Raw genomic sequence first — 22,131 nt, forward strand, 5'->3', positions numbered from 1 at the left:
TGCAGAGCACTGTACTAAGCGCTTGGGAAGTACAAATTGGCAACATCTAGAGACAGTCATCATCATCATCAATCGTATTTATTGAGCGCTTCCTGTGTGCAGAGCACTGTACTGAGCGCTTGGGAAGTCCAAATTGGCAACATATAGAGACAGTCCCTACCCAACAGTGGGCTCACAGTCTAAAAGACTAAAAGACTAAAAGCTTGTTGTACTTCCCAAGCGCTTAGTCCAGTGTCCTGCGCACAGTGAGCGCTCAATAAATACGACTGAACGACTGAATGAATGAATAAGCGCTCACTAAATACGAGCCCTGCTGAGAGCTCACCTCCTCCAGGAGGCCTTCCCAGACTGAGCCCCTTCCTTCCTCTCCCCCTCGCCCCCCTCTCCATCCCCCCCATCTTACCTCCTTCCCTTCCCCACAGCACCTGTATAGATGTATATATGTTTGTACATATTTATTACTCTATTTATTTCACTTGTACATATCTATTCTATTTATTTTATTGTGTTAGTATGTTTGGTTTTGTTCTCTGTCTGCCCCTTTTAGACTGTGAGCCCACTGTTGGGTAGGGACCGTCTCTAGATGTTGCCAACTTGGACTTCCCAAGCGCTTAGTACAGTGCTCTGCACATTGTAAGCGCTCAATAAATACGATTGATGATGAGGATGATGATGATTAAATGAATGACGCATGCGCCCTTCCCCTCCGCAGCGCCGCTCCGTGCCGCCAGTCCCTCCCCGGGCCGGAAGGGGGCGGTAGGAGGCCGCCGTTTCCCGCAGCGCCCAGCAGGGGGCGCTGCCTCCTTCCGGCCGGCTCTCGCGGCGCGTGCTCCGCGCGCGGGTCCGACGCGCTTCCGGCGGAACCTTGGTGTGGGGGGGGGGGCGCGGAGGGAGAGGGCCACTTCCGGTGGGGGCGGCCTTCCTTCCGGTGGGGGCGGCCTTCCTTCCGGTGGGGGACGACTTCCTCCTTCCGGTGCGCCCGCGGCGGCGGCCGGGGAAGATGGAGACCATCCTGGAGCAGCAGCGGCGGTACCACGAGGAGAAGGAGCGGCTCATGGACGTCATGGCCAAGGAGATGCTCACCAAGAAGTCCACGGTGACCGGAAGTGGGGGGGGACCTACTTACTGAGCGCCCACGCGGGGCGCAGCGCCGCACTGAGCGCTTGGGAGGCTGCGCTTTGGCAGCAGGCAGAGGCCGCCCCCAGTCATTCATTCATTCATTCCACCCTATTGATTATTGAGCCTTATTATTATTATTAGCGTAATAATAATAATAATTATTATTATTAGCGTAATAATAATAATTATTATTATTATTAGTCTTATAATTATAATTATTATTAGCCGTATAATAATTATAATAATTATTATTAGCCTTATAATAATTATAATAATTATTATTAGCCTTATAATAATTATAATAATCATTATTAGTCTTATAATAATTATAATAATTATTATTAGCCTTATAATAATTATAATAATCATTATTAGCCTTATAATAATTGTAATTATTATTATTAGCCTTATAATAATTATAATTATTATTATTAGCCTTGTAATAATTATAAGTATTATTATTAGCCTTATAATAATTATAATAATTATTATTAGCCTTATAATAATTATAATAATTATTATTAGCCTTATAATAATTATAATAATTATTATTAGCCTTATAATAATTATAATTATTATTATTAGCCTTATAATAATTATAATTATTATTATTAGCCTTATAATAATTATAATAGTTATTATTAGCCTTATAATAATTATAATAGTTATTATTAGCCTTGTAATAATTATAATTATTATTATTAGCCTTGTAATAATTATAATTATTATTATTAGCCTTATAATAATTATAATAATTATTATTAGCCTTATAATAATTATAATAATTATTATTAGCCTTATAATAATTATTATTAGCCTTATATCATCATCATCAATCGTATTTATTGAGCGCTTACTGTGTGCAGAGCACTGTACTGAGCGCTTGGGAAGTCCAAGTTGGCAACATCCAGAGACAGTCCCTACCCAACAGTGGGCTCACAGTCTAAAAGGGGGAGACAGAGAACGAAACCAAACAGACTAACAAAATAAAATAAATAGACTAGATAGGTACAAGTAAGATAAATAAATAGATAGGGTAATAAATATGTACAGACATATCTACATATATGCAGGTGCTGCGGGGAAGGGAAGGAGGTAAGATGGGGGGTGGAGAGGGAGGTGATCATATGAGAGGGAGATCATAATAATGATCATATAAGGCTGCTAATAATAATTATTATTATTATAAGGCTTATTATTATTATTATTATTATTAGTCTTATATGATCATTGTTTAGACTGTGAGCCCACTGTTGGGTGGGGACCGTCTCTCTATGTTGCCAACTTGGACTCTCCCAAGCGCTTAGTCCAGTGCTGTGCACACAGTGGGCTCACAGTCTAAATAATGATCATATAAGGCTAATAATAATAATAATAATAATTATTATTATTATTATTATCCTTATTATTATTACTAGCTTTGTAATAATAATAGTTATTATTGTTGTTAGACTTATATGATCATTATTTAGACTAATAATAATAATTATTATTATAAGGCTAATAATAATAATAATTATTATTATTAGCCTTATATGATCATTATTTAGACTGTGAGCCCACTGTTGGGTAGGGACTGTCTCTCTATGTTGCCAACTTGTACTCTCCCAAGCGCTTAGTACAGTGCTCTGCACACAGTGGGCTCACAGTCTAAATAATGATCATATAAGGCTAATTATTATTATTATTATTAGCCTTATGTGATTATTATTTAGACTGCGAGCCCACTGTTGGGTAGGGACTGTCTCTCTATGTTGCCAACTTGGACTTCCCAAGCGCTTAGTCCAGTGCTCTGCACACAGTAAGCGCTCAGTAAATAACGATTGATGATGATGATGCTGATTATGGAGCGCTGACTGTGCAGAGCACTGCGCTAAGCGCTTGGGAAGGACCAGTCGGCCACAGAGACCATCATTCATTCCTTCCATCGTGATTATCGAGCGCTGACTGGGTGCAGAGCACTGTGCTAAGCGCTTGGGAAGGACCAGTCGGCCACAGACAGAGGCAGTCATTCATTCATTCAACCGTATTTATTGAGCGCTGACTGCGTGCAGAGCACTGCGCTAAGCGCTTGGGAAGGACCAGTCGGCCACAGAGACAATCATTCATTCAGTCAGTCGTATTGGTTGAGTGCTGACTGTGTATAGAGCACCGGACTAAGCGCTTGGGAAGGACCAGTCGGCCATAGAGACCATCATTCATTCCTTCCATCGTGTTTATTGAGTGCTTATTGCGTGCAGAGCACTGTGCTAAGCGCTTGGGAAGGACCGGTCGGCCACAGAGAGAAACAATCATTCATTCAGTAGTGTTTATTGAGCACTGACGACTGTGTGCAGAGCACTGCACTAAGCGCTTGGGAAGGACCAGTCGGCCACAGAGAGAGACAATTTTTCATTCATTCATTCATTCAATCGTATTGATTGAGGGCTTACTTTATGGCAGAGCACTGGACTAAGCGCTTCGGAGAGTACACTTTGGCAACAGGTAGAGTCGGTCCCTATTCATTCGTTCAGTCGTATTTATTGAGCGCTGACTGTGTGCAGAGCACTGGACTAAGCCCTAGGGAAGGACCAGTCGGCCACAGAGAGCGACAGTCATTCATTCATTCATTCAGTTATTCAGCTGTATTTATTGAGCGCTTACTGTGTATACAGCACCGGACTAAGCGCTTGGGAAGTGCCAGTCGGCCTCAGAGAGAGAGACAGTCATTCATTCATTCAGTCATATTTATTGAGCGCTTACTGTGTGTAGAGCACTATATTAAGCGCTTGGGAGAGTACACTTCGGCAGCAAAGACGGTCACTCATTTAATCGTATTGAGTGCTTACTGTGTGCAGAGCACTGCACTAAGCGCTTGGGAAGGACAAGTCGGCCACAGAGAGAGACAATCATGCATTCATTCAGTTGTATTTATTGAGCGCTTACTATGTGTACAGCACTGTACTAAGCGCTTGGGAGAGTACACTTGGGCAACAGAGACGGTCATTCATTTAATCATATTTATTGAGCGCTTACTGTGTGCAGAGCACTGGATTAAGCGCTTGGAAAATGCCAGTCGGCCACAGAGAGAGGCAATCATTCATTCAATAGTATGTACTGAGCGCTTACTGTGTGCAGAGCACTGGACTAAGCATTTGGAAAATACCATTTGACAACATCTAGAGACGGTCCCTACCCAACAACGAGCTCCCAGTCTAGAAGCGGGGAGAAAAACAACAAAACAAGGAGACGGGCGTCAATAGTATCAAAATAGATAAATAGAATTAGGGATTCATTCATTCGATTGTATTTATTCATTCAGTCGTATTTATTGAGCGCTTACTGTGTGCAGAGCACTGTACTAAGCGCTTGGGAAGTCCAAGTTGGCAACAGGTAGAGACGGTCCCTACCCAACAACGGGCTCACAGTCTAGGAAGGGGAGGCAGACGATAAGATAAAACAAGTAGGTGTCAATGCGATCAGAATAAATAGAATTATAGCTACATACGCATCATTAACAAAATAAGTCGAATAGTAAGTAGTTATGGATAATAAAATAAATGGAATAATAAGTGTGTATGGATATACACAAGTGCTGTGGGGTGGGAAGGGGGGTAGAGCAGAGGGAGGGAGTGGGGGCGATGGGGGGGAGGAGGAGAGGAAAAAGGGGGGGATCAGTCAATCAATCAATCATATTTATTGAGCGCTTACTATGTGCAGAGCACTGTACTAAGCGCTTGGGAAGTACAAATTGGCAACATATAGAGACAGTCCCTACCCAACAGTGGGCTCACAGTCTAGAAGGGGGAGACAGAGAACAAAACCAAACATACTAACAAAGTAAAATAAATAGAATAGGTATGTACAAGTAAAATAAATAAATAAATAAATAGAGTGATAAATATGTACAAACATATATCCATATATACAGGCGCTGTGGGGAAGGGAAGAAGGTAAGATGGGGGGGATGGAGAGGGGGATGAGGGGGAGAGGAAGGAAGGGGCTCAGTCTGGGAAGGCCTCCTGGAGGAGGTGAGCTCTTAGTAGGGCTTTGAAAGGAGGAAGAGAGCTAGTTCTCTCTCTCCTCGTTCCTCCTTACCGCTCTTCATCCCGCCTTTATCTCTTCTCGCATCTCTCTCCAGCTTCGGGACCAGATCAACTCGGATCACCGCACCCGGGCGATGCAGGATGTATGTCCATTCATTCATTCAACCGTATTTATTGAGTGCTCACTTTCATTCACTCATTCAGTCGTGTTTGTTGAGCGTTTACTGTGTGCAGGGAGCTGGACTGAGCACTTGGGAAGTCCAAGTCGGCAACATCTAGAGGCGGTCCCTCCCCAACAGCGGGCTCACAGTCTAGAAGGGGGAGACGGACAACAAAACAAAACACGTGCCAAATAATAATAATAATAATAATGATGGCATTTCATTCATTCATTCAACCATATTTATTGAGCGCTCACTTTCATTCATTCATTCAGTCATGTTTGTTGAGCATTTACTGTGTGCAGAGCGCTGGACTAAGCACTTGGGAAGTCCAAGTCGGCAACATCTAGAGGCGGTCCCTCCCCAACAGCGGGCTCACGGTCTAGAAGGGGGAGAAGGACAACAAAACAAAACACGTGCCAAATAATAATAATAATAATGATGGCATTTCATTCATTCATTCAACCGTATTTATTGAGCGCTTACTTTCATTCACTCATTCAGTCGTGTTTGTTGAGCGTTTACTGTGTGCAGAGCGCTGGACTAAGCACTTGGGAAGTCCAAGTCGGCAACATCTAGAGGCGGTCCCTCCCCAACAGCGGGCTCACGGTCTAGAAGGGGGAGAAGGACAACAAAACAAAACACGTGCCAAATAATAATAATAATAATGATGGCATTTCATTCATTCATTCAACCGTATTTATTGAGCGCTTACTTTCATTCACTCATTCAGTCGTGTTTGTTGAGCGTTTACTGTGTGCAGAGCGCTGGACTAAGCACTTGGGAAGTACAAGTCGGCAACATCTAGAGGCGGTCCCTCCCCAACAGCGGGCTCACGGTCTAGAAGGGGGAGAAGGACAACAAAACAAAACACGTGCCAAATAATAATAATAATAATGATGGCATTTCATTCATTCATTCAACCGTATTTATTGAGCGCTTACTTTCATTCACTCATTCAGTCGTGTTTGTTGAGCGTTTACTGTGTGCAGAGCACTGGACTAAGCACTTGGGAAGTCCAAGTCGGCAACATCTAGAGCCGGTCCCTCCCCAACAGCAGGCTCACAGTCTAGAAGGGGGAGACAGACAACAAAACCAAACACGTGCCAAATAATAATAATAATTATAATGATGGCATTTCATTCATTCATTCATTTAATCGTATTTATTGAGCGCTTACTGTGTGCAGAACACCGTACTAAGCGCTTGGGAAGTACAAGTTGGCAACATACAGAGACAGTCCCTACCCAACAGTGGGCTCACAGTCTAGACGTTAAGCGCTTACTACGTGCAAAGCCAAATGATGACCAGTCCTGGGCCCAGCTGTGACCCCGAGAGGTCGGGTCAGGTCAAGTGGATGGGCACCTGCCCGCCTGCCCACAGGACCCCATGGGGCTTTGCTTTGGGACTTGGTAAATCAATCAATCGTATTTATTGAGTGCTTACTGTGTGCAGAGCACTGTACTAAGCGCTTGGGAAGCACAAGTTGGCGACACATAGAGACAGTCCCTACCCAACAGCGGGCTTACAGTCTAGAAGTGGGAGGGGATTGAGATCGTGAGCCCCATGTGGGACAGGGACTGTGTCCAACCCAGTTTGCTTGTATAATAGTAAGTAATCATGGTATTTGTTAAGCGCTTACTATGTGCAAAGCACTGTTGTCAGCGCTGTGGGAGATCCGAGGTTATCAGGTTGTCCCAGGTGGGGCTCACGGTCTTATAATAATAATAATAGCATTTATTAAGCGCTTACTATGTGCAAAGCACTGTTCTAAGCGCTGGGGAGGTTACAAGGGGATCAGGTTGTCCCACGGGGGGCTCACAGTCTTAATCCCCATTTGACAGATGAGGTAACCGAGGCACAGAGAAGTGAAGTGACTTGCCCAAAGTCACACAGCTGACAATTGGCAGAGCCGGGATTTGAACCCATGACCTCTGGACTCCAAAACCCGTGCTGTTTCCACTGAGCCACGCTGCTTCTCATAATTCCCATTTTAATAATGGTATTAAGCGCTTACTATGTGCCAAGCACCGTTCTAAGCGCTGGGGGTAAGCAAGGTGTCCCAGATGGGGCCCCTCTTGGGACAGCGTGATTACTGTATAACTACCACAGCTGTTAGAACAGTGCTTTGCACATAGTAAGCGCTTGATAAATGCCATCGTTATTAGTACTTAATAAATACTCATCATCACCATCATTATTATTAAACAGTTTGATACCGGGGCTTCGTTTCTGTCTTTCAGAGATACATGGAAGTCAGCGGGAACCTGAGAGACCTGTACGACGATAAGGATGGGTGAGTGTCAGCTGTGTGCCGCCGAGTCCCGAGGTAAAACCGCTCACCCTGAGCTCCTCTTTTCTCATTTGGAACCCTGGGTTTCTCTCACGTGTCTGGAATTGCAGGTTACGGAAGGAGGAACTCAGTGCCATTTCCGGACCAAACGAATTTGCGGAGTTCTATAACAGGCTCAAGCAGATAAAGGAATTCCACCGAAAGCACCCGAACGAGGTAAGCCTTCCCTCCTAGGATTTGCTCGTATTGGGGCGGTTGTGACGGTTCAGGGAATCTGTTCAGATGCTAAACCTATCCCCCGAAAACCTACGTTCTTCGCCAAATCGAGCAGGAATCCCAGACCTTTGCCTTTAAGGAATTCCCAATGCCTCCCTCCCTTTTATTTACCCATGCGCTTCTCCCACCACACCCCAGCTCTCACTCTTCTTTCTTCTTGCGCTCATCACCTCATTTTTGCCTGTCCCGCCTCCAGCCTCCATGCTCACACCTTTCATCCTCCCCGAAAATCCCTCTCCTCTTCAAACCTGATGGATCACAGCTCTTCCTATCTTTACAGTCCTTCTGAAACCCCTTCTCCCCCGGGGGCCCTTCCCCAGTTAATTTTTCTTCTCCCAAGGTCACACCTTCCCGACTTCCACCTCATCGCTTCTGTGCCCCGTCTGCATTTTACACTCACAGCCACCCACGGCGATTCTGCTGTGAGCGCTTAGACGACCACATCTTCTTTTCCCGTCTAACTGTAATTATTTTCCGTCTGTCTTCCCTGCTAGATCATAAGCTATACGCAGGCAGAGAGCACGTCTCCTCATTTTGTTGTAGTCTCCCAAGCACTTAGTACTGGACTCCACAAATGGGGTCTCAAAAAGTACGATTGATTGACCAATTAGGACCGAGCCCTAATTTAATCTCATCATCCGATTCAGTGCATAAAATATACTTAAGTAAGTACAGTTGATGATAAAGTGGACACCTTGTTGGAAGCACTAAAAAAAGGCGGCAAGGGGAAAGAATAATTTGTGTCTGGCGTTACCTGCCTAACTCAGTTGATTCGCTTAGACCGTGTCGTCTGATAGTACTATTTCCGAAAATTTTTCCGGTGGGCCCTGGGTCAGTTTCTGAAGCAACAGGCTCTGGCGTGTGCTTGTCGTGTTGCATTGGATATCTGCCGGCTCACGGCACAGCGGCAACACTCTCCTCTGCTCAGTTTAGCCAGAAGCGGATTTAGCGTGAAAAATTCTGACCTTCACTTTCCAAAGTATCGCACCCCTGCTGTCACCCACTTCTCTGTGGTAACCACCGTCCCGGCAAGGCCAAGAAAGCGTGAGTGGAGGTACGCAAAACGCTCACGCTTCCAGCGATTCCGGCTTGCAAGTTCACCGTCCATAAGTCCAAAAACTTACAATTACTATTTATAGTAATAATTATGGAATTTGATAAGCATTTACTATGGCCAAGCACTGGATTTAGTTCTGGGGTAGATACAAGATAAGCAGGCCCCACATGAGGCTCACCGTCTGATTAGGAGGGGGGAATAGGTATCCCCATAGTACAGGTGAGGGAACTGAGGCACAGGGAAGTTAAGTGACCTACCTAAGGTCACTCAGAAGGTACATGGCGGAGCCGGGATTAGAACCCAAATTCTCTGAGTCCCAGGCCCGTGCTCTTTCCGCTAGGCCACACTGCTCCTCTTCCCTGTTAGAGCGGGAGATCCCTGTTAGACCAAGTCCAACCGTATCACGGGAGTTGTGTTCCTGCCAAAGCCCACTTGAAGACAGAATTGTGTTGTAGCACTCCACCTTTCCAACCCAAAACGTGCGTGCACAGCTGTTGCTTCCCCACCCACGGGCCATCCTATCCAGACTGACCCGAGGGTTGTCGGACAAACGTTCCCTAACCCCCTGACGCGGATCTAGCCAAGTTGCATGGTGAGGACACGTGATAACGGCAGAACCCAATGTACTGACGTTTATTCAGCCCTTACCGTGTGAACCGCACTCTACCAAGAGCTGCATGGCTGCAAGAAAACTAATTAAGGCCGGGGCCCTGGCCCACGAGGGACTCGCTCTCCTAAGAGGGGCGGTGGAGCCACTGAAAGCAATTAAACTAATTCGAACAACAAGCTAAAATTCATTCATTCATTCATTCAGTCGTATTTATTGAGTGCTTACTGTGTGCAGAGAACTGTACTAGGCGCTTGGGAAGTCCAAGTTGGCAACATATAGAGATGGTCCCTACCCAACAGTGGGCTCACAGTCTAGAAGGGGGAGACAGAGAACAAAACAAAACATATTAACAAAATAAAATAAATAGAATAAATATGTACAAGTAAAATAAGTAAATAGAGTAATAAATACATACAAACATATATAGAGGTGCTGTGGGGAGGGGAAGTAGGTAAGGCGGGGGGGATGGATTGAGTTTAGATTTAGTCCCTGCCCCTCATGGAGTTCACAATCTCCATCGCTGTTTTATCATCATCAATCGTATTTATTGAGCGCTTACTATGTGCAGAGCACTGTACTAAGCGCTTGGGAAGTACAAATTGGCAACATATAGAGACAGTCCCTACCCAACAGTGGGTTCACAGTCTAAAAGGGGGAGACAGAACAAAACCAAACATACTAATAAAATAGAATAGATATGTACAAGTAAGATAAATAAATAAGTAGAGTAATGAATATGTACAAACATATATGCAGGTGCTGTGGGGAAGGGAAGGAGGTAAGATGGGGGGGATGGAGAGGGGGAGAGGAAGGAAGGGGCTCAGTCTGGGAAGGCCTCCTGGAGGAGGTGAAGGTGGAGGAGGTTTTCAGATAAATCCTTGAGGACCAGAGAAGTGAAGTAACTTACCCAAGGTCACACAATACACCCAAAGTAGAGCTGAGATTAGAACTCAGGCCCTCCCGACTCTCAGTCCTTTGTTCTATCCCCTCCACGGTGCTGCTTCCTTCAGAGGCAGCTGGTCTCTCGACTGGTACGAGAGGGCATTAGAGGTGTCGGGGAGCTAATTGCAGGAGTGAGCTTCAGGAGAGGAGACGGCAGAAAAATCCTTACCACGATCAACGGTGGAATTCAACCACCCAGAGTGGCAAGAGTAAGACTGTGCGAGTGAAATTGGGCCTGCAGTGGGGACAGGAGACGGGGGCCATCTTCGAATTATAGCACCAGGGCCACCGCAAGCACTCTTTTAATAACCGTCCTTAATGGTGGTGTTTGTTAAGCGCTTACAGTGTGCCAGGCGCTGTACTAAGCGCTGGGGCGGATACAACAGATCAGGTTGGACACAGTCCCTTTCCCACGTGGGGCTCACAGTGTCAATCCCCCTTTTACGGACGCGGCCCAGAGAAGCGAAGTGACTTGCCCAGGGTCACGCAGCAGACGAAAGGCAGAGCCACGATTAGAACCCATAGCCTTTCGACTCCCAGGCGTGTGCTTTATCCACTCCGCCATGCTGCTTAGAAAGTTGGGAGGGCAATCTTTGCCCCTGTGCAGCAGGGTGGAGGAGGGTGGTAGAGCCTTGTTGGCATGGAGGGCCCGGGCGGTGGGACTTAGTTCCCGCTTGTACCCATCCTCTGCTCCTGTGGGAAGTCGCCCCAGCCAACACGGGAATTCCACAGCCCCGCTGAGATGGACGCCCTGGGGCACGTAGTTCCCCCCCAATACTCCATGATACACCTCCCTCCCTCCCCTCAAGACCTCTTTGCGACAGAAACAGGAAAGCCGACTTGGGGGAACCTGGTTGTATGGAATTATTTTCCAGAATGCTTTTCAAGTGCTGCGACGATAGAGCATTTAACGTAGATAATTTGGTTGCAAGGCGTGTGGGATAAAGAGATCTTACGGAGCGTGACGTTTTCTTCTCAACAGCAATCTGCCCTGCCTTTCTTTAGAAAGCCAGAGGCAGGGCGGCGTCGGTAATACCTCCTTATAATGAAAACTCCAGTTAATGACGCTTTCTGCTGGTCCCGTCAACCAGCTATGCAGTTTCTTACCTATTGAAGGACAGCCAGGCAAATCGCCCCCAAACTGGTCCCCGCAGTCTGTGCAAAGAGGTTTTTGCGCCCCAAAGAGTCTTAAAAACTCCGAGGACTTCAGTGTCTGAACTTAAGCGCTTAGTACAGCGCTCAATAAATACGATTGATTGAACCAGGTCAGTCGGAGCCAGGGCAAGAATTTAGGTGGGAACCTGCAATTCATCACTCAGTGGTATTTATCGAGCGCTTGCTGTGTGCGGAGCACTACACTAAGCGCTTGAGAGAGTACGGTACGGGAGAGTTGGTCGACCCGAACTCTTCCCACAAGGAACTTACAGTCTCCCACAGCTTTGGTTTCCCCTCCGGAACGATTTTAATTAGTCACGGGTGGTTTGCGTCTGCTCTCTCTGCACAGATCTGTGTGCCCATGTCGGTGGAATTTGAGGAGCTCCTGAAAGCCAGAGAGAATGCCAGCGAAGAAGCTCAGAGTAAGTGGAATTTCGAGGCTTGTCTTTTACACAGGGCCTTTCTAGCCGATTGCGGGGTGGAATTTGCCTCTTAGCACTGCAGAACGGATGAGCTGCTCCCACTGAAGAGGGGTGTGTGTTGGTCTCTTTACTCCATGTAACGTCCGCTGTTGGTGTTAGGCTTTGGAATCTGTTGAGGAGAGCAGACCAGCTCCTGTCTTTCTGGGCGTCCCAGTGGAAAGTAGAGCAAGCAGCCAGCCTAAAATAAAGGCCTCTCTAGCCTCCCGGCTTTTGTCCCAGCAGCAAGGGAGGTTATCGTCCTCCCCACTCTTCCCCATCCCTGTCACAGCCGCCGTGACTTTCCAAGCTTCCGTGGCTACGTCTCCCAGCTCGCCCGGCTGGTTCCCTCCCCGCTCGACTGATAAGCGGTTCCCTGCCCATCCCCTTTGCAGGATACCAGACTCAACCGACAGCTTGGCCTTGCCCCTGAGAAGGAAGGATTCCCCCATTTTGTTCACCTCGGCAGGCTCTGTTAGGGACAGATTTCCTCAGCCTCACGGCGGATCATCGAAGTTCTGCTGTGTTTAGGAACACAGCAAGAGCTCATTACACCCCGCTCAGACTGCCTGGAAAGCTTTTCCGCCTAAGGCAAATGGACATCAGGAAGGGGGGTCTAGTAGAGCCTGTCTCACCATCCCGTGGGTCAAGAGGAGGAGGCCTTTGGGAGGTTTGGGGGCGGGGGACCGTGAGAGGAGCGGTTCTGGGGGGAGGTGGGGGTCAGAGGCAGAGTCCTCAGCGAAATCCGTTCCTCAGATCTGGTGGAGTTCACCGACGAAGAAGGGTACGGACGCTACCTGGACCTTCACGATTGCTACCTGAAGTACATTAACCTAAAAGCCTCCGAGGTAAGTGCGTCTCTTCCAACGGAGCATGGTGCCGGATTGGGAATGAGGATGAAGAAGCCAATGGAATGAGACCCCCCGGGTCCCGTCCCAAGTGTAATTTACTGGTTTCACTGAGGGAGATGCGTTCCACTTCCGGACAGGCTTGTTGAAGAGCTGCAGCCAAGTTCCCGAGGGGTCAGTGACCCTACTCCAAACTTTCCATTTACGCACAAGAATCCAACATGGTGCTTTTGTTTCCCCAACGGCGTTGTCTCTACTTTGCTCTAAAATGCTCAGGATTAGAGCTGCTGAGGAGGGGGCTGGACCAGGTATTGGGAAAAGTCAGCAAGAAGACACGGGCTGGAGTGAGCTGGCCCCCGTTTTCAGGCTTAGGGGGGCCCTGCCTGGTGATACTATATGGTTAATGGAGGGTGCTGTACAGGCCGCTCAATCGGGCTTCGATCGCTTATTTTTAGAAACTGGATTACATCACTTACCTGTCCATCTTCGACCAGCTGTTCGATATTCCGAAGGAGAGGAAAAACACAGACTATAAAAGGTGAGCGCTTTGACTTGCCGGCCTCCTCCTAAAAATGTTATTTTCTTACGATTCCCCGTGACGAAATTCCTCGCCCCTTTGGTTTTAAAGCACGTAGCCTCTTCTGGCCCTTGCAAAGCGTGTGTTTTCCGCTTCTGCGGTCAGAGGCCCCTCCCACGATGACCTGCCATTTGTAATGGAGGTGGGGAGTGGGGATGGTGAGACGCCCTGCCGTGCGGTGCTTAATCACCGAAAGCCAAATGTGGTTCCCCTCTCCGGGGGCCCAAAAGCCGGCGGCATTTAGTGCAAGGAAAAGAGGCTCGTAGGGTTGGAGACTGAGTCCACCACCTGACTCTCCCTGTCTGCTCGCCCCTCTGCTAGATACCTAGAGATGCTTCTCGAGTACCTCCAGGACTACACAGACAGGGTGAAACCTTTGCAGGACCAGAACGAGCTGTTTGGAAAGATTCAGAACGAATTTGAGAAAAAGTGGGACAACGGCACGTTTCCCGGTTGGCCGGTGAGTCGGGGGTGGAGATGGGCTTCGGGGGAAACCGACTTGTCCCCTGAGGCCGGGCCTGGAGAACACAGCGTATCTGTCCCTTCGGGGCTATCTTGCCTTGCTCCTAAGCTCCTCAATTATTGCTCCTCAATTATTCCCAATTATTCCCAATTATTCTCAATTATTCAATTATTCCCACCAATGGCAAGGCGCAGATAATACAGGACAGCAGATAAAACAGCAGAGGAGACGGCTCGGGCCTGGGTCAATCAATGAATCAGTGATATTTAGTCCTTCAGTCATTCATTCATTCATCCAGTTGTATTTATTGAGCACTTACTGTGTGCCAAGCACTGTACTAAGTGCTTGGGGGAGTACAGTTTAACAATTTATTTATTTTATTTGTGTATATTTATTCTGTTTTATTTTGTTAATATGTTTTGTTTTGTTCTCTGTCTCCCCCTTCTAGACTGTGAGCCCACTGTTGGGTAGGGACTGTCTCTATATGTTGCCAACTTGTACTTCCCAAGCGCTTAGTACAGTGCTCTGCACACAGCAAGCGCTCAATAAATACGATTGAATGAATGGACAGACACATTCCCTGCTCAAAACTATTCAGTGAGCGCTTACTGTGTGCAGAACACTGTACTAAGTGCTCCTCGTGGGCAGGGGACGTGACCGCTAATTCTGGTGTGTTGTGCTCTTCTAAGCGCTTAGTACAGTGTGCTGCATGTAGCGCTCAGTAAGTGCGATGGATTGATTGGGAAAGTACAGTACAACAGAATTGGTAGACGCGCTCCCTGCCCACCAAGACCTTACAGTCTAAAGGAGTCAGCGGAGCCTTAGAGAAAGCTGGTTTAGGAAAAAGTGGGTTCCACCATTCGGGAGATGGTTGAGTTGGGGTTCAGTTCATTAAAAAAATAAATTTATTAAGGGCTTACCGTATGGTAAGCACTGTCTTTGATGCTGGAAGAATAGACGGAGGTGATTTTCAAGGCAGTCCCTGACACGCAAGGGGCTCCCAATGAAAGGAGGGGGGAGGAGTAATCATTCAAAGGGGAAAACCTAAAAATAACTGAATTATCAACCGTGAACAGTAACAGCGGTTCATTCCCCATCGTTCGGCTGCTCCGGACCCGGCGACCGGCCTTATCTAAACGGTCATTACCCGTTTGAAGTTCTCCATGCCGCTGAGGTGGCTTCTGCCTGCTCTCCTCCCGTGGGGCAGGGCGTCTTTGCGTCCAGCACTGGCCCCCAGACTGCTCCCCTCACCATGGGCTTACCAGTTTGGAGAGAAGGCCAGGGTGGAGTTTAAATACCCAGCATGGGTAAGCCACTCCTGGTTAACCCAGAGTTGTTGCCCCTCCATCCTTCAGTGAGAATCAGGTTCCTCCGTCTTCTGGCTCAAAAAGGTGCCGATCGTCACTACTGGTAGTCTGGGTGGAGGGCCCTTGTAGTTCCGGATCTGAATCCAGATCTTGTCGCTCCTGTCTTCTTCCTATCAGAAAGAGACAAGCAGTGCCCTGACCCATGCTGGAGCCCATCTGGACCTGTCCGCCTTCTCCTCCTGGGAGGTATGTTCCTTTATCCGTAGAGTGTCCGGGGAACACCCCGGTCGCTTGGCCAGTCCGTCAGAGGAATGAGCGCGCTTTCAGATTGTTCTCGCGCCGCATTTCTGCCCACTGTACCTCGGTGTTTCTCCTCCTGGGGCTGCCGAGGGAGCTCGAATCGGGGGCGAACAAGCTCCTCGTCGCCCATCCTCCGTTCATAACCTCCGTCAGCTCCACTTCTCCCTCCCCGTTATCACGTTACCCCCTGCTCTGCCCTCCCTTGCCGTCCCCAGCCAGAGAGATTATTCGTAGATTCATCCTAAGATCCACGATTCTTCCCTGAGCTGGGCAAAACTAAGATGCCCCTGGGACTTTCTGCTTCTTAATGCCCTGGAAGTCCCACCAAGGGCTTTGGGGCCTGGAAGATTCCTGGGAGGGGAAAATGTCGGGGGAACCGCTTGTATCTTTCGACCGTTCCTGGGGGCGCCTGTGATGAGCTTGAAACAGTGCACGTCCTCACTCATCTTTTTTATTTATTTATTTATTTTTAGGAGTTGGCCTCTCTGGGGCTGGACAGATTAAAATCTGCTCTGTTGGCTTTAGGGCTGAAATGTGGCGGGTAAGAGGCCGGCCTCGTGGTCACAAAGATGCTCCACGTTGTTTGTTTCCCTACGCGTTTGTTGTGTCCCTGGATCATCATCATCATCAATCGTATTTATTGAGCGCTTACTATGTGCAGAGCACTGTACTAAGCGCTTGGGAAGTACAAATTGGCAACATATAGAGACAGTCCCTACCCAACAGTGGGCTCACAGCCTAAAAGGGGGAGACAGAGAACAAAACCAAACATACTAACAAAATAAAATAAATAGAATAGATATGTACAAATAAAATAAATAAATAAATAAATAGAGTAAAAAATATGTACAAACATATATACATATATACAGGTGCTGTGGGGAAGGGAAGGAGGTAAGATGGGGGGGTGGAGAGGGGGACGAGGAGGAGAGGAAGGAAGGGGTTCAGTCTGGGAAGGCCTCCTGGAGGAGGTGAGCTCTCAGCAGGGCCTTGACTTATAACTTTCTTCACTCAGTGTATCCAGTTCTGCAATCGCATCATCAAAAGCTGCTTTTGCCAACCTGCAGGCATGGTCAGGGGAATTAAGAATTTCATAGTAGAATACGGAAAAGTTGAGAGCAAGATTGAGAGATGATTTTGTCCCCGTTCCGTCCCTGTGCCCCACAAAGCCAGCAGCATTCAAATGACCCTGCGAAGGAAGACAAGTCGGGGAACCTGTTGACCCTCTTGTCTCTCCAACAGGACGCTAGAGGAACGAGCCCAGAGGCTCTTCAGCACGAAAGGCAAGTCCTTGGAATCCCTGGACTCATCTCTGTTTGCCAAGAATCCCAAGTCCAAGGGTACGAAGAGGTGAGCGTCTCGGATTTGGCGCCAAGCATTTTGGCTGACGTGTATTTCCCCCTTTGGCTAGTGTTTGCCAGGCAGTGCTTTGAAGTGGTCTGGAAGTGTTCAGCCACTCAGGTCTGGCTGCCCCTGTGGTTTGTTGGGGTTGAGTGAGGGGCAGTGCTGCTTTTAAGGAGAAACGATGTGGCCTAGCAGTTAGAACCCCTGGGAGTCGGGAGGACCTGGGTTCTAGTACCGGCTCTGCCACGTGTCTGCTGTGTGACCTTGGGCAAGTCACTTCACTTCTATATGCCTCAGTTACCTCATCTGCAAATGGGGATTAAGACTGAGAGCCCCATGTGGGACAGGGATTGTGTCCAGCCCGATTATCTTGTATCTAACCCCGCGCTTAGAAGAGTGCCCTGCGCATAGTAAGCACTTAAATGCCATTAAAAAAAAAAAGCCGGCAGACCACCTGACGCGCGAGAGGCTGGGCAGAGCGTCGGGGGAAACCTGGCTGGGTGGGCTGCAGAAAAGCCCCCTCGTAGCTCAGTCTGGGCCATGCTGAATGGCCCATTCCCCTACCCTCTCTCATTTTCAGGGACACCGAAAGAAACAAAGACATCGCTTTCCTGGAAGCTCAGATCTACGAATACGTAGAGCTCCTCGGGGTGAGTCTTAACTCTCTTCCTTCGCGGCCTGAAGGCGCCGTGCCCCCCGTGCCGGGATTTCCCCAGCGGAGAGCCGCCCACGTCACTCCACCCGTCACCTGAGCAACAGAAACGTAGCCGACCCAACAGTGGGGGTTGGAAACTCAAGTGTTCTGTCCCCGACGTTGTTCAGGCTGATTGTCACAGTCTTGGCAGAAGCTGGGCAGTGAATCTAGCCAGGATGCAGATGGCAGTACCGCCCTGGAGCTAGAAATGGGGGGCCATAGCTCCAAATCGGCTTCTCAGGTGTTCTGACTTGGGTAACCCACCCTGCCAGAGCAGCTGATACCCAGGAACCTCTGACATCTTGTTCACGCCTTAGGAAGTGGTCCCTTGCTGCAGGGAGGATCACCTTGATAACGCTGCTGGAGGCCGGGAAGACGTTTTCTCCTCTTAGCCCCTGTTATCTTTTTCTGGGGGAAGCTAAGGATGTGGAAGCACACCTAATAGGAAACCTCAGATAGTCATCCTTGGCCTTAAGGGTTGGGAGACAGTGCAGGGTCTAAGGGGACGAATCGCCTGACCGGCCTTCCCTTTCTCCGCCTCTCTTGCTCAACTTCTTGCCCCGCGTCCTCCCTCCTCAGGAGCAGAGGCACCTCACCCACGAGAACGTGCAGCGCAAGCAGGCACGGACAGGAGAGGAGCGAGAAGAGGAGGAGGAGGAGCAGATCAGCGAAAGCGAAAGCGAGGACGAAGAGAACGAGATCATATACAACCCCAAAAACCTGCCACTCGGCTGGGACGGCAAAGTGAGTATCCACCCCCCTGCCTTCACTGAGCCGCGGGCTGGGGCTGGAACCGTGGCTGCCCAAACTCACCCTCGCTGGATTCTTCCCCCCTTCTCCAGCCCATCCCTTACTGGCTTTATAAACTGCACGGCCTGAACATCAACTACAACTGCGAGATCTGCGGGAACTACACCTACCGGGGACCCAAGGCCTTCCAGCGGCACTTTGCGGTGAGGGTTGCTGTGGCGAGGGAGAGGGCCGAGGCCGGGAACGGCCAACCCCCTCTGGGTTGGCAGAAGAGGCCCGACCAGTTCTGACAGGTCTGTTCTCATCTCAGCGGGCCCGTGGTCTAGTCACCCGGAAGGACTCCTAGGTTCAGAGGTCCAGAAAAGACATAGTCCCTGCCCTCAAGAAACACCCAGTCTAACAGGGGAGGCGAGACTAGATACTCAGAGGCCACCTCTGAGCAAAAAATATTGACAAGAAGGAAAAAGGGGTTATCTTTCCCCCTGCTTTTTCTTATAGGAAGCAGGGGCTGGGCTCTTTAACGGCTTTTTCGGGGAGAAGAGGTAGTGATAGTGACTGGGGCCTTCTGACACATCGGGGTTGAGCTGTGGTCATGGTGCCGAGGCCATAATCCTCCTACTGATAGGAACCAGAGGGCAACTTTTCCCCGGGGGGAGATCCGTCTGTTGCTGGGGCAGCAGCCAGCTAGAAATCGGAGAGCACAAAAATGGGAAAATCCAGGGTCTCGGGTGCTGACCTGTGGAAGGAGATCAGAACTTGATCTCCAGAGCCTTCCCTGGTTCCTGTTTCATATTGCCTCTGCTTTTTCCCCTCTTCCCCACCCAGGAGTGGCGCCATGCCCATGGCATGCGGTGCCTGGGCATCCCGAACACCGCCCACTTTGCCAACGTGACGCAGATCGAAGATGCCGTGTCCCGTAAGTGACCCTCAGCGCTCCCCCCGCGGCCCCTTCCGGCGTTCGGGTCGAGATCCTGGGGAAGTCGGCTTGGGCAAGCCCCCCCCAAAAAAGATTCCAGTGGTGGGAGAAAGGGCCAGCATTAGGACTACGGGCCCCCCCCTCACCGGACGGGAGTCCCGATGGGCATAGTGACCATTGGTCGCTTCTCATTCCAGTGTGGGCCAAGCTGAAGTTGCAGAAAGCCTCTGAGCGGTGGCAGCCGGACACGGAGGTAAGTGATGGTGAGGGAAGTTAAAGGGAGAGGGTGGCCAGCCTGCCCTCGGATCGGCACGCTGTCGTCGTGCAGAGCAGGGTGGTGACGAGGAGTTGGGACCGATTCGCCACCCGGCCTGGTTCCCGGGATGATTTCCCTTTAGGATCCTGGGAAATCTCTCATTCTGTGGAGAAAACATTCACCCTTGTCCCAGAGGGGTGACTCTCTCAAGGAAGGTCCTCACCAAACCTGGGACAGCCGGGCCTCGCATCCCCAGGCCGACCCGGCGGGGTGTCAGACAGGTAGCCCGTGTCGGAGTTAGCTCAGGTGGGCAGGACTGGGCAGTAATGACCCGTAGCCTACCAATACCACGCTATCCGTCTCAGGGTTTGGCGCAGAAGGATGGCTCTGACAGATCTCTCCCCCGTTTTCAGGAGGAGTACGAGGACTCCAGTGGGAACGTGGTGAATAAGAAGACGTACGAGGACTTGAAACGTCAAGGACTGCTTTAGTGTCCGTGAGGAGGCTGAGGAGGCCTGGCTTCATTTGACCGGACTGGGGGCTCCCAGCGTTTCCCTTCCCACAGGAGCACACATTTCCAAGGACTCTTTGCTACATAGTCTAATTTTCTAGCGGGCACCTCGAGGAGACCGGAGCCGCTGACGTGTAAAGGGGTCAGGACGTACATTTTAACTTGGTTTTCTATTAAAAAGGATTCAGCAGGAAAATCGGCCTCGTCTCGCAACCGCCTACTCCCCCAGAGCCCCCCGCAGCCTCCGTCCCCGCCCACCTCTTCCACCGTCACTGAGCAGCCCTCCCTGCCTCTCCGGCGTCTCGCTCAAACTAATGACGCCTTCAGAGCGAAAGAGGTGCCGTATTAAGAACGATTCCTGCCCCGCCTCTCCTCTCGAGCACTGCAGGCTCTTGGAAGGAGCGAGGTCTTCGTGAGAAACTGTTAGAAGGCAGTAGATGAGGGGGAAACAGCTTGGTCTTAGAACTGCTGGGCCCAACCCTCACAGTCCAGGACAGCGGATGGGTGGATGGTAGTTTGAGAGGGGTTGGCAGAGGATTGCGGTTCCTGTTCACGGGAGTTTTGTCCGGTTGGTGAACGGAGTGTCCCGTTAAAGCTCGGGGCATTGAAGGTGTTTTCTGTTCTCCGATCGCACTGCAGCTGGTGAAGAGGTAGGTGAGGTCCTGACAATTCCAAGATCAGATCCTTGGTGGGAGAAAACCTGGGGCCTTGTTCAGCAGAGGAGGCGGGACGGATTCTGGCTGTACCGATTGAGACCCACTATTGAGCGTTATGGGCGGGAATACGTTGCAGATGCCGTTCCTGGTGTCTGGAACCTAGTCTTTTTGGACTTCAGCTTCTTCCTCAGAACCCGAGCAGTCGGCAACAAAATTCCAGCATTCCCTACCCACAACCAAGCAGGCAGTACTATTGATTGAGTACCCACTGGGGGCTCAGCGCTGTACTTAATGCTTGGGGAGGACAATGGACGTTAAACACACCGTCCCTGTCCTTGAGAAGCTTACGATCTTACCAGAAGCATTTTTATCCCTCAGGACCGAATTAGGTAAGGGACCGTTTGTGGGTTGGTTTTGCTTATAAAGTATTGACAACGCAAGACGAGCGATTTTTCAGAATTCCGTCCAGGACCCCCGGAGTCCTCGTCGATTACACGTTTTGTCCGAGATCCATCGGGGCCACAATCAAGCAGAGGACTTTGTCATCCCGTGGGTGCTCTTTAACCCTCAGGACATCTCTCTGGTTTGCTGAGACTCCCAAGTCAGTTCTGTTCCTGAGCTGCCTGTCGAACCAGGTGGTTACTGGCTGAAGAGGTGCCCCGGGGACCCCACGCGCGGCAAAATGGGGGGACAGCCGTTGACCCCTGCTACCTTCAGTCCGTTCGTGGCGAAGTGTCCGCGGAAGTTCCGGCCTGGCGCTTAGACAATAATCTAAATTTGTTTTCCTCTTTGCCTAGGGAAATGAGACCAGCCCGGTCCAGGCTCTGTTAGCCTGAGGCAGATCAAAAACAGTGGCGGGATGGATGGAGAAGGCACCCTGGCAGATCGGGGCCTAGCCATGGGTACCAAATCCCAGCCTCTGTAGGGGCTGGACTGAGAGGGGATGCGATGGAGTCACCAATCAACCGGTTCATCAATAGTATTTCCGGAGGGCCGGCTCAGAGTACTATATGAAGCACCAAGAAGAGTACAGTACAATCGGTAGGCAAGATCCCTGCCATCGGGGGACTTACAATCTAGGTGGGGGAGACAGATACTAAGCTAAATTACAGATGGGAAGAAGTAATCGTCTGAAAGGTCTATATGTAAGTGCCATAGGGGGCTATAACAGCGCAGGTCTTTAATCAATCAATCAATCAATCATATTTATTGAGCGCTTACTATGTGCAGAGCACTGTACTAAGCGCTTGGGAAGTACAAATTGGCAACACATAGAGACAGTCCCTACCCAACAGTGGGCTCACAGTCTAAAAGGGGGAGACAGAGAACAGAACCAAACATACCAACAAAATAAAATAAATAGGATAGAAATGTACAAGTAAAATAAATAAATAAATAAATAGAGTAATAAAT

General features: G+C 49.2%; 1 protein-coding gene across 1 annotated transcript; it reads left to right on the forward strand.

The window, feature by feature from the left end:
* Positions 1 to 966: 966 nt before the first annotated feature.
* SF3A3 (splicing factor 3a subunit 3) lies at positions 967 to 20,258 on the forward strand. The gene is made up of 17 exons (XM_038757850.1): positions 967 to 1,096; positions 5,240 to 5,287; positions 7,549 to 7,601; positions 7,709 to 7,814; positions 11,988 to 12,060; positions 12,853 to 12,944; positions 13,400 to 13,482; positions 13,843 to 13,981; positions 15,469 to 15,537; positions 16,065 to 16,132; positions 16,834 to 16,941; positions 17,516 to 17,585; positions 18,209 to 18,373; positions 18,472 to 18,582; positions 19,205 to 19,295; positions 19,493 to 19,548; positions 19,965 to 20,258. The coding sequence occupies exons 1-17, from the start codon at positions 1,001 to 1,003 to the stop codon at positions 20,040 to 20,042; spliced, it is 1,506 nt and encodes a 501-aa protein (XP_038613778.1). The 5' UTR covers positions 967 to 1,000; the 3' UTR covers positions 20,043 to 20,258.
* The last annotated feature ends 1,873 nt before the right edge of the window (positions 20,259 to 22,131 follow it).

The sequence above is a fragment of the Tachyglossus aculeatus genome, chromosome 16, assembly GCF_015852505.1.
Source record: "Tachyglossus aculeatus isolate mTacAcu1 chromosome 16, mTacAcu1.pri, whole genome shotgun sequence".
Classification (NCBI taxonomy): Eukaryota; Metazoa; Chordata; class Mammalia; order Monotremata; family Tachyglossidae; genus Tachyglossus; species Tachyglossus aculeatus.

What these genes read in the sequence shown, in the direction of transcription:
- SF3A3 (XM_038757850.1), top strand. Translation starts at nt 1,001, where the DNA reads ATGGAGACCATCCTGGAGCAGCAGCGGCGGTACCACGAGGAGAAGGAG. An exon ending in ACCGAAAGCACCCGAACGAG is followed by an intron (nt 7,815 to 11,987) that starts GTAAGCCTTCCC and finishes CTCTCTGCACAG; the next exon opens with ATCTGTGTGCCCATGTCGGT. An exon ending in GCACGTTTCCCGGTTGGCCG is followed by an intron (nt 13,982 to 15,468) that starts GTGAGTCGGGGG and finishes TCTTCCTATCAG; the next exon opens with AAAGAGACAAGCAGTGCCCT.